Below are 12616 nucleotides of genomic sequence, written 5' to 3' on the forward strand. Positions count from 1 at the left end.
AAAGCAAAACAAAAGTTTTGTAAAGCTGGCTTCTAAGCACATAAATGTTGATGCAAACGTCATTTCAGTCTGATTTACAAACCGTAAGGCAGTGCTCTAAATGTATTGCCCAGATCATTAGAAAAACTAATTCTGAGAGACATAAATGACCTAATGCTCCATCAGATGCACTGGGAAATAGCAGTCACAGGGAATGATGACACTTGAGATGATATATAAAAAATATTCGCTTAGAAGTAAATGTTCAATGGAAAAACTAGCTCATTCTTTAGAAAGGCAAAGTCTGGGTTCGCTAATTTAATGTCATGAAATCTCACACACCTAAATGAAAATTCAGAAGCCTCTGGCCTCTATCCTTCCTTCACTCATTGAAGATTTAATAGCAGACTGCGTGAGTTCTCATGTTATTATAATGAAATTAATGCCTGAAACTATACACGAGTGTAATTTACTGCACACACTGGGAAGCATTTGCATAAAGTGATTTACTGCCAGACCCCACCAGTCAGAGCGGATTCACGTCCACCTGTAGGTACAGGACTGCATGAACTCCCGCAGTTCTGAGTTAAGAGTTGGGAGACACCAGGTCCACGAGAACTGGGAGCTTCTTTGCACTTAAAGTGGAAACGAAAGGCCTCCACAATGGAGCTGCCCAGTGCCCTCTGAGAGCTGGCGCCAGGCGGGACCCCGGCGCTGTGTGCCACCGTGCCCTGCCCGCACCCTCTCTGCCTCACCTGCTGTACACCAGGCACTCCATGTGGTTGATCTCCTTGTCGGAGCGGTAGCGGCTGTAATCCTCCCACAGGTCCTTGATGGCGGTGACCGCCAAGATGAAGAGCACGGGGGCCAAGGCCAGCTCCGGCTGGAAGGCATTGACGGCCGGCACGAAGTTGAGGAGGGCGATGAACACAAAGTAGACGTTGGCCAGGCGGTGGAACTGCTCGAAGAGGTTCTTGGGCAGGAAGGACAATGCCGTGTACTTGGTGGTCTTGAGCCGGTTGCAGGCCAGGATCGTCCCCTTGGACTTCTCCGGCTCGACCTCAGGTAACAGCAGGCTGGAGCGCACCAGCCGCGTCTTACTCTCCTTCTTCTTCCTCCGCCTCCTCTTCCTCTGCCTCTCCTTCCCCTCCGGCAGCACCTGGGGCGCTCCCTCTCCTCCTGCCGTGCCCTGGGACATCGCTGCCGCCCCGGTGTCCTACCCGGGCAGGGCGGGCAGCTCCCACGGCAGGCACGGCCCTAAGTTATCATCGTCCGCCGCCCGCCACGGCTCTCCTTTCCTCTTCCCCTCCGGGGGCGGGCGGGGGGAGGAGGGCTCTCTCGAACCCGCTCCTAGCCGCTCTGTCGGGACCTCTCTCGCTTTCTCCTCCTCCTGCTGGCCGGGGAGGGGACGTGGGCAGGCGGGGGCCGAGCCCTCCTCCCGCGGGCCTCTCCCGTGCCGGGCGCGGGGGATGAGGGGGCCGCGGTGCCGCGGGCCGGGCCGGGGCAGCGGGAAACGGGAGCGGCCCTGCCGCGCTCAGCCTGCCCCGAGGAGCGCCGGCCCGGGCCGCCGAGCACAGCCGGCAGCGCACTTCAGCGGCGGCTTTTGACTCTGAGTTGCGTGTGGGACGGGGAAAGAGGTTCGAGCGGGGAAAGAGAAAATTCCCGCTGAAGCGTCGGCGCTGCGAGCGGGCCTTTATCCACGGTGCCCCAGCAGCAGCTGGTGGGGGTTTTTACCGGCTGACTCAGGGCGAAACTCCACTTTCTGCCAGAATCCGTGTGCCACGTTGATACCCATCCCCGTGCTGAGCTGGAAGCTACAGCACATCTCCCGGCTCTTCACGTCTGTCTGGTACCACGGCGCTGCTGGTGGCGGCCGTGGTGCCAGGGACAGCCCCACAGGTGGGAACCAGAAAAATGAAATTTCCGATGGAAAACATTCGGCACTGCCACCTCCGCACACGCCCTGGCAGCGGTGTGCTGTAACGCACGTTCGCCTCTGTGGATTTTCCTATTCCCTCGTGGTAGGGTAGGTCTTACCAGCAAGGACTGGAAAATGCCAATCTCTTGCTCTGTGGTTTACGCTCTGCGCTTTCTGGAGAAAGATACAGTTATGGGTCATGATGGATAGACAAGAAATACAGAAGAGAAGATAATTTAGATTGAAAGATTTAGTCTAAAATCACAAGTGAACAAATGTAGTGAATCAATGCAGAGATTTTAAAAATGCATAATAAAAAAAATAAATTTTTTGCTGCTAGGTGTGACATGAGTCTTTACTGCATGGTTTTAGTTTGGGATTTAAGAGCAGACCCTTTGGATATGGGATTCCACAGATCACTCCAGGCTGTGTCTAACCTGTAGCACAGATGCATTTTATGGGGGGACCCTTGGTCCTGATTCTGTGATATCCCAAGGTGGGATTATATGGAGTACAAAAGCAAGCCCTTTATACCTGTCAGCATGTTTCTTGTCACAGAAAATGGGCATAGAGTATAAACATCTAGTACTTGATATCAGGTCATACCAAGTACGGGGGCATTTTTTGGGAAAGTACCTAGTCCCACAACTCAGATGTTGCCATGGCAAATTCCATGAAGACCAAGAAGTGAAAGCCATTTTATCTGAACCTCACTGATTGTGTGTGCTGCTGTGTTTTCATCCTTCCTTCTCCCATTTGCAGTATGTTTGCTATTGCTCTTTGAAGTGTCCGGTTAATTGGGAGCCCTTTTCAGCTCCTGAGGCACTATGTGAGTGCTAGTTCAGCCCATGACCTGATACTGGCACTGTGTGAAGCCACAAACCCTCTTCTAATCCTGCTGTCTACTCTTCTGATGCTACTTCAAACTTAGCAGGGATTTCCTGGGTTTCTCAGCTCTTGGAATATAGACACAACAAGGTTTTAGTTAGTGCATGGGGAAAAGGAAAAATTGGTCTGTTTTGGTTTTGTTTGGTCTTTTTTTGCAAAGTCTGCTCCATTGTTGATAAGGGAAAAGTACAAAATGATAAGAGAAAAAAAAAAAAAAACAAGACAAATTTTAAAATCCCTCCTAATTTCAATTTACTGTAGGTTTTTTGTTTGTTTGTTTCTTTGTTTGCTTACACTTGGGTTAATTTAAAGGGGAAGCTGGAATGAACAAACATCCTTTTTCTGTGAAATGAGATGAGGAGGACATTTTATCACTGTGCAATATTCCCATAAACTGAGCTTCATTCATCCAAGGGCTCCTTGCAGGGGATACTCCAAAAAGTGACTTGCTGGGTTTTTTGCCACTGGCCTGCCAGCCACTGCAACCTCTGTTTTGTAGGTCTCTGGTCCATCCCAGGCCTCCAGGAGCTGAAACGCTGTTCAGGCTTCATTTTTCCTCTAGATGGCCCTCGAACTTGTTTACACAGATTGGAGGAGAAGCAGCAGTAATATTTGTTCCTTTCTCTTGCCAAAGCACATCACCTCTTAGAATAAACTATTCATATCTTTGTCAATGCCAGGTGACTCACCTGGCATTCCAGGTATACTCAAATGGTTTGAGTATAGCACATCTGAGTGGAAAGATGGTGCATACACAAGTGTTGTGGAGTAGTGAGTGCCTGTGATGGCAGAAGTTAAGCCAGTTGCTCAGTCACTGAGTCCACCACATAAAAATGATGTGTAAATCATCAAGAAATGGTGTCTAGATCAGGTTTAGCAGTGCATATTCAGCAAACTTTCAGTAACGGTAAGTAAATTAAGGGTTAGATGTGTAGCAACATTAAATATTCAGACAGAGTGCTCAAGGCAAGGTAAGAAAAGACAATTCTCACATTCCCCTTAAGCTACTTGTTCAAGGCAAACACCTGTGCAAGTTTGGAGAGCCTAACCTGGGATACTATTTATGGATACCACTTACACCTAGTGGTATCCAAACCTGTGACACCAGATATCCCAAAATTGTCAGTTACAATCCCACAATTATAAGAAATGGTCTATAAGTCAGTGGGCTAGACTTGCAAACCTGTTTTACTTGCATAGTTTTGGAGTGCTCAGGATTTGCATTAACAAGATTTCTTTTGGAACAGAATAACAGGAGAGAAACTTAAAGATTTGGAGAACCTGAAAGTTTTCATGTAATTCCCATGAGCTGAGTTTTACAAACAGATATAGCAGCAGGAAGAAAATAAACAGTTGCGTGGGAGCCTCTGAAAAATTATGCATTTGTTTGCTAAATTGTTTATTTAAAAGCAATTTAAAGCCTTTGTATTTGAGTATGTATTGGCAGAGTTAAGTGCCGCCCTTGGAAAGTTTCACTATAAAAAAAAAACGTAGAAAGTATGCCACACCCCACTGGTCAAGAGCTAAAAAGCTCTTCTCATATCATTGACCAGGACTTTCTTTGTTGCTAGTAAATTGCTTTTTAACTGATACAGGCAAGCTAAAGTATTGCAAGGCAGTGCCACGTAGAGAGAATGTGACACCCCTCTGCTATCTGTGTTGCCACATGAGGAGTCCAAAATTCTGGATATTTGTACTAAAACCTGACAAAATGTAATCCATGATAAATAAAAACAAGAGTTAACCTTACTTCAAAAAGCCTTTAAAAACTAATGTTTGTTAGGCTTTTCTAGCAAAAAAATTTGTCAATTTAGACACTCCCAAGAATTTAGTCCTTCATTTCCATTTGCAAATAATGCAGAAAGGGTTTGAGAAAGCATGAATATTTGTATCTAAACTCATATCTGACCCCTCCCTGCCCACACAGTTCAAGTATGTGAGGTTGGAAATAAGAGGCAGGCAGGCAGCAAATTCAGCTTTCAGCTGGTACAAAATACACATGCACAAGTCTGGCTTTAGCTTTTGAGTACAAAAGGACAAGTGTGTTGCTTTTGTTGTTAACTGCAGTACACCTGCATCTTCTTTTTATGGAGTCTTCTGGAGGAAAGGAGGTGAAAAGAAATTGGCTTTAAATCATTCTCGATGATTCATGGATCCTACAAAGTATCACCCTCAAGAAACAGAAGCAAACTGTTTTGAAAAGCCAGAGGAGTCAAGAGCCAAAGACTAGATTTACCAGATAACCTGAACTAAAATGTGGACTCTTTACTAAACTAAAATGTGGATACTTAACTGTTTTTCAGGGTCATTGGAATGAAGCACTAAACCCAGGTGATGTCTGCAGATTGCTCCGTGCTTTGATTGCTCCCTGCACCCACTGTTGTCTCCTTCCCACCCAGAGCTCTTCCTTTGTTGTCACATGGCTTTTTCTCAGTGTCCTTCACCTCACTGCATTTTGCTTGGTATCTGATCTCTAATTTCTCCTGCCTTTACCTGAATCCAGCCTCTGATGTCCAATATCTCTTGAAATGCAAGCTCGCTCCAGAGCCTTTCCAGTGCCTGACTCCTTTTTTTCAACTGTGCACATTTTCTTCAGATCAAAGACTAAAACTGAAAAAGGAGAGATGTTCTAAGCATGACTTATGCTGATAATATACCTAGTGACCTCTTTGATGACCTGGGCCACTAAAAGCTGAGCCTTAAGGTATGGCACTGCCTTTAAGGCTAGAAGGAGCTACAGGATTTTCTGACTGAAGATACTATATTAACTTGGCCTTTTGGATGCCACACGAGCTAGAGCTTGCAATCATTATTGAACTATTATGTGAACAGGCTGGTTGCTCAGAGACCAGATAACCAGTTTTATTCCTCTTCTCAGGGTCCTCAGCCCTGATTACATTTGAACTATTTTAAATGGCATGAGGTTTGGTCAGTATGCAAGAATCATTACATCAACCCAAAAATGCCTTTAGCCTGATGGTTGTGTGAAACAGCTGGAAATTGGCATCCACCTGAATGCTAAGGATGAAAACACCATAGACATAGAGATAAGATCACATATACATTACTGATATAATAACTCCTGATTTGACTTGTCATGGTTTTTGAAAGCTTGGAGTTACCATTATTCCATTTGAACAATTAGCTTCTTCCTATCATAAGAAAGTGAAGCAAACCTAATTTTAACATAGTCAAATTTGCTATTCCACTTTTGTAATATTTATATGATCCTAAAATAAAGATTTCCCATGTTGGATATTGCCAGAAACATCTGTCAAATTACTTGTGATTCTCCTTTGGTCCAGAGAAATTATTTTAATATTAACATGCTTAATATTATGGGACCACCCAGAGGCCTTAGTTGGAATCTAGGACTTTAAGAACTATAAAAATAACTGTAAAGACATGGTACCACACATCAGACAAAATCTGTTCTGCCCTTTGCAGATGAGGCGTATCCCATCTGGCTTCCTGTAAAGGGGACAGGCATACATGTTTTGAACAAGCAGAAAAAAAGGCAAGAGGCTTTCAGTGTGAACAGCCTGCTGAAAATGCCAGAATTTGATGAGGCGAGACAGCAGCCAAAATGGCATTATTCCTCATTTCCTTTTAGTCTGCAGGAGATACATAGATACACACTCATGCACATACAGAAGCTCTGTGTGTGTGTTTATGTATATATACACCACAAGCAGTCTCATAGAATGGCTTGGGCTGGAAGGGACCTTAAAGATCATCTAGTTCTAATCTCACTGTCATGGGCAGGGATGCCATCCACAAGAAAAGATTGCTCAGGGCTCCATTCAAATTGATCTTAAGCATCCTGCCAGGGATGGGGCATCCACAGCTTCTCTGGGCAACCTGTCTCGGTGCCTCTGTAAAGAATTTCTTCCTAACACCAAATCTCTTGTTTTTTTAGTTTAGAACTATTACCCCATGTACTTCCATTATTTGACCATGTAAAAAGTCACTGTCCTTCTTTTTTATAAACCCTCTTTAAGTACTGGAAGAATCCAATGAGGTCTCTGTGGGGGGATTGAATGTAAGAGAATAGAGATAGTGCAGAAAGCAATCTCACCCCTGAGGAGTTGCAGCTGTACTAATTACCAAGGATTAGGAGCAGGCTTGCCTTTAATAGGCCACAGCTATGTCCAATAAGGATGAGTGCTATAAAAAGCTGCTGGAGAAGAGAGCTGGAGTTTGTTGGTTGTCCTATGAGGAGATGTCCACGAGAAATGACTGAAAAGGTATGGAAGTTTTGTGACAAGACAACAACAGGTCTCCCCAGAGCATTCTCTTCTCCAGACTGATCAACCTAAACAGTCTCATCCTGACTTTTTAGAAAAGGTGCTCCAGCCCTCTGATGATCTTCATGCCCCTCCTTCAAACAGGTGCTTGTCTTTCTTGTGCTGACAACTCACTCCAGAGCTGGAGACAATCCTCCAGGTGGAGAATTGCAAGAGTGGATCAGAGGGGCAGAATCACCTCCCTTGACCTGCTGGCCACACCTCCTTTGGTTCAGCCCAGAATGTGGTTGACTTGTGGCTGCAGGTGCATGTTGACAGGTCATGTCCAGTTTTTCTTCCACCAGAACCCCCTAGTCATTCTCTGCAGGGCTGCTTTCAATAAGTTCTCCCACTCTGTACTCATCTCTGGGATTGCTCTGGCCCTGATGTAGCACCTTTCACTTGGTCTTGTTGAACCTCATGAGGTTCTTGTGGGTTGACTTTTCAAGGTTTTCCAGGTCTCTCAGGATGGCATCCCCTCCTTCAGTCGTGTCAACTGTACCGTACAACTTTGTGTCACCTTGGCGACTCAGTCTCACTATCCGTGTAATTGATGAAGATATTGAAGAGCACTGGTCCCAAGACAGAGCCCTGGAGGACACCACCCATCGCTGGCCTCCACCTGGACATAGAGCCATTGAGCACAACTCTGTCTACATCCAGAGAAATCCCACTCCTTGTTTCTCAGTGGGCAGAGAGGGGACATTGGTGTCCCAGGGTGAGCAGGAGCCATGTGACAAGGAGGCGTGTTCAGTGTTGCAGCACTAAGGGAAGTCAATCTTGTTCAGGGCCTGAGCAGCCCTGCTGGGCCTCTTCAGTGCAATGGTAAGACATCACTGAGGAACAGATTCTACCTTTTGGAAGCCAGAGCAGTGCTACCTAGCAAGACTCTCACATTCTGCATACGTTTCACTGAAATGTTTCTCCCACCTACGATGCCCCAAGGGCACCTGCATCTTGCATTCTGCCAGGTACATGTTGCAGGATCTGCTCACCAGCTGTTTCTGATGAGGAATCCATAGAGGCTGTCTGGTGTGCAAGGGGCTGGAGGGGGAAGGAGGCTACAACACTGTGGACCGCATACCTTTGATTGGTGTCTTGTGTGGAAAGAAGCCTGTTCAGAGAGTAGGGGGCTGCCATGCCCTTTTCTCCATCACCTGAACAGCCACGTCCATCCTATGACCCTGTTCGCATGTAGACCCCTGGCAAACGAGCCAACTGACCTATTAAGCCTCAGGAATGGCAGATTTGGAAATTGGTAGTGCTGTATAATAAGCTAGATAAAAAACTAGTCAAGGTGCAGGAAGGACAGCTGTAAATCAAAGACATGAAGCATTCAGGTATCTGTAGTTAGCTTGTAGGCATGGTACTAGTGAAAAACTTTGCAAATGTTTAATAACTAGTAATATTTGAGATGTAAGGAATAGCCAGAGCCATTGATCAGCATTTAGAGCTTTCAAATCTGGAAGTTTCCTCTAGTAATCTCAACTGAAAAGTGCTTCCATAATTGGTGGAGAAAGACTGCCCCTTCTAGGACGTCAAGAACATCCCAAAATGTGTCAGTAGGTAAATGGATCAGTGAAGCCCATGCTCAAAAAAGCACTTCATTTTCCACTGACTGCAGAAGTCATAAGTGATTATGGCAGAGGAAGATGTTTCCTTGGTGGTATCCAAAGCTAGGCAAAGTAACCTTGTTCCTTCATATCTTGCCCAAGCCAGTCCACAGCAGAGCAACCAACACTCCACTGTAAAAGACAAACCTGAACTGCATGGGACACTCAGTATACAAGATGAGTGCAGGAGAACCCCCAGCCATGCGAGAAAACTGTGGTCACTCAGCTGTGCCTGGCACACCAGCCAAAAATTATAATACACAGCAGCAAGTTGTCCCCTTAAGCAGTGGGAAATCAGAGACAGCTCTTTACCTACTTAATCTCCCCACTCGCAGAAATGCTTTTTTTTTAATATCCAAGGTATTTACAGGGGGAAATCCATAAGCATTGCTTCAGTCCATCAACTAACATATACAGGGACACTGCAGAAGAGGAAATGCAGGAAAACCTATGTAATTAACTGCAGGAGTCAAAGCAGACATGCTATTTATAGAAACTGCAGTTTGTGAGGAAATGAAAGTTAATATCCTTACTGTGGAGCTGCCAACTATTGCTATTTCATGGTGAGTCTCACAGTATTTGTTGCTGTTCTTAAAGCTGAATGTCCTTGCATAATGGGATCTTGCATCAAGCTCAGCTTGCTAAGGCAAAAAAACATGGTTGGAAAAAAGAAGCAGAAAATAGAGACTATAAAAAGACTTGAGTTAATGTTTTTGGAAACACTGTGATTCTTCAAGCAATTCTATGACTTTTTAAAATCCTGTTAATTTTTACCACCAAGCACTTGAAGTGATTGTCTTTGTATAGGAGCTGCTGTGGGATTTCCTGTATGTGTGGAGTCAAAACATATTTCACATCTGTCTAGAAAGAAAATACTCACTCAGGATATTGTTCCTGAATGGCAAATTGGGTGTCTCTTCAAATTAAGAGATATTTAAAGACTTGTCATGTTTATATTTTTCTATATCTAGATTTCTTAAAAAACTTTGCCCAAATAAGCTAATTAAAGATGCTTGAATGAGTTTTTACAAGAATTTGTCTGAGGAGAGCTTGCTATGCCTTCACTGGAGAATTAAAAAAGGGAAGCTGGGCTCTTTTGCTATTTGGTTGTTAGTCGGGATTGCTGGAAGAGAAAGTTGTGCAAGCCAATGTTTTCTTGCTGGCTAGTCACTAGAGTCAGATTTGCCTCTGGATTTTGTGACTCTGCACGGCAAAACAAGACTTCCATTCAGCTCAGATGCAAAGTAGCTGCAGGCTCTTACTCCTTCTGGGAAGCTGGGTGCTGCTTTCAGTCGGCTGAGGGTCTAGGGCAGCACTGATTGATTGTCTCCTGCCTAGAGCCGACTCAGAATGGCCAGGCTTAGTACAAAATGGTGTAAATGGGCTGTAAACAACCAGATTTGAAAAGAAAAGGAAGAAAAAACTTCAACAGCAGGAGAGTGAAAGGGTGACTTTCCCGCCTTTGGGGAACTCATCTGTAAGTGGAACTGACTGGGAAAAAATCTGGTTCATTGAGCCTGACTGCTTTGTTGGAATCTAGTAGCCTGGAGAGCTTTTGCTGAAATTAAGGCAACATTTTCAGCAGTAGCTGCTGGGTTTGTCGGAGTCTTGTGATACTGCTTAAGGCGGGGTTTGCCCAGTCTGCTTTTCCACTTGCCCTGGCAGCAAGGGATGCCCTAATGTATGGGATCCCTGAGTCGGCAGCACTCGTCTTGGTAACTGGGACCATTCTAGCTGGTCTGGAAGCTTCCAGGCTTCTTAATGTGTCTGCTAGTATCACCAGAGAAACTGGCAATTGCAGTATTTTAGTGATTTGCATCCTGAAAAATATTTCAAGTAAAGCAGTGCTTTGGGACTAGTTCAGACTATGTGTAAAATAATATAATCCAGAGTAGAAAATGGCTTGTAGTAGAGCAACATGAGCTTCTGACCAGTGCTGTTTTTAATCCTTGTGTCCAAATTCATGTCTGAATGCCAAGGTCCAAACATTCATTTGTTTGCTACATACTTTAGGAAGACTGTGGTGTATGTCAAACTTACTGTCTCTGTTTATATTATATGCCACTGACCATAAGAGTAACTCATCCTTTTAGCCTACTAAAACTAAGGAACTTCAGTGGAGGCTTGCTTTTAACAACTATTTAACCAGGTGTTTCTGCAGTGCTAGAATAGATCTGATCTGACTTCTACTGAAGTGGGTAGAGAGACCAATCTAATTTACAAATTCCCTATAATTTCCCAACTGGTTAAAAATCTATAAAGATTCAGAGAGACTCATTATTTGGTTTTTGGTGGTTTGTTTGGGTCTTTTTCCTGGTGTAATCCTCTGTGTGTAGTGACTGTTCTGTAGACCTCTCCATGATGTAGCAGGAGAGGTCATACAAGGCTGTATGAGAGTAGAGTGTATGTAAGTATCAGTTATATCAGGGAATTTATATCACAGAAACAGCTGAAAGATGACTTCTAATTCAGCATTCACTAATGCAGTAAATATTAAGACTGTATAAGACTCGTATATAAGACGGTATATTAAAATGGGAGGGGGGGCTGTTTATAATCAACTTGCTTTTGCTTTGTTTGGAAAAACAGGGGACTAGTGCTGGCTCTCTTCTGATCTGAAAGTAACTCTCAGGCATGGAAAAAATTTATATTCCTTCCACCCTGTTGTCCAGAAGATGAAAGTTCCAACCACTTCCCCATAACAGTGCTTCCATGGTGCTGTGCTGGTTTATTGACTTGGGAAACTGCTGCTTCTGCTTTGTCAGCTGTGTCAGTGATCCATATTTCTTTCCTCTCCCTACTTACTCTTCCCTGCTGGCCTTAATTTAAACAGGTTTTTATTGTCTGTGTTTTTATATTGTCAGGTAACACTACTAATCCCTACCTGAATGAGAGTGACCTTAAATAGGCTCTATATATAATATACAGCACCCACCATGTGAACACACACACGTGCAGCCATTGTATGCATACACAGTCTCTGTGGACACACACTGGACTGATCTCTGCAAAGTGTACAGGGTGACTTTTGATGTTGTTCAGAGATGTAGTAATTTGTTGTATGTAGTAATGATATTGTAATCTGAGAGATTTCTGTAGGCCATTGCTTTCTGCTAGTAATTTAGTTACATTCATTAAGCAAAGGCTATTATTTCATACTGCAACTCAAGCTCCTATACAGAATGCCTTGCTTTCAAGAAAAGCACTGGACTTGAGATAACTAATGTTTTAAATAAATAAGTTGTGGGAAACCAGAAGGAATGCCAGTGAAAGGGTGGTGTATCAACAGTAGTTAGGAGAAATCTGAAGAGCAGCCAGCATAATAAGTTTAAAGGGTGGAGGAGAATTACAATGGCAACACAATGTTTTGATCAAAATAAAGCAATTTTTATGTGTAATGAAGCAATAGCCCACAATTTTTGAAGACCCATGCATTCAACAGCCACAGGCTGCCTTTCAAGTTTCCAGGCTTATCAGGCTTATGTTTCATATTAAGAAAGGACATAGTTTCTAATTCTCTTTCAACAAAACACCAGATAGCTAACACAGCAATGAAAAACAGACCGTAAAAAAAAAAAAAAAAAAACCAACAAAAAAACCCAAACCCTGGTGAGTACTGTTTATTCTGTTAATTCTTGATTTGTTGAATTTTATCCATTACTCACTCTCTGCTTGGTTACAGTATGAAAATCTCTCTGCTCTTCTGCTTTCTGACCCTCCTTTCCTGCTCCTCTAACTCCCTTTTTCCTAGCACAGACCTTGGCCAGCAGCATGACAGACTGTTGCAAGGTATGTGCATCAATCAGGGGAGTGCTGAAGTGTGATCTGCAGCCAGCACAGCTGTGCCAGCAGAACCCTCTAGTATGGATTAAGACATATCAGCAAAAGTGCTCTTTTACAGAATGATTTTTCTCATAAGGTCAGCAACAAGT

At 44.0% G+C, this 12616-nt stretch overlaps 1 protein-coding gene across 1 annotated transcript in view; it reads right to left on the bottom strand.

The window, feature by feature from the left end:
• Positions 1-1769, bottom strand: part of ATP10A (ATPase phospholipid transporting 10A (putative)) — a 108951-nt gene extending 107182 nt beyond the window's left edge. Inside the window, exon 1 of the mRNA XM_064711301.1 lies at positions 735-1769. Within this exon, the coding sequence (XP_064567371.1) occupies positions 735-1177 (443 nt within the window). The 5' untranslated portion in view covers positions 1178-1769. The remainder of the gene's footprint in view (positions 1-734) is intronic.
• Between the last annotated feature and the right edge of the window lie 10847 nt (positions 1770-12616).

This window comes from Zonotrichia leucophrys, chromosome 1 (assembly GCF_028769735.1).
Source record: "Zonotrichia leucophrys gambelii isolate GWCS_2022_RI chromosome 1, RI_Zleu_2.0, whole genome shotgun sequence".
Taxonomy (NCBI): Eukaryota; Metazoa; Chordata; class Aves; order Passeriformes; family Passerellidae; genus Zonotrichia; species Zonotrichia leucophrys.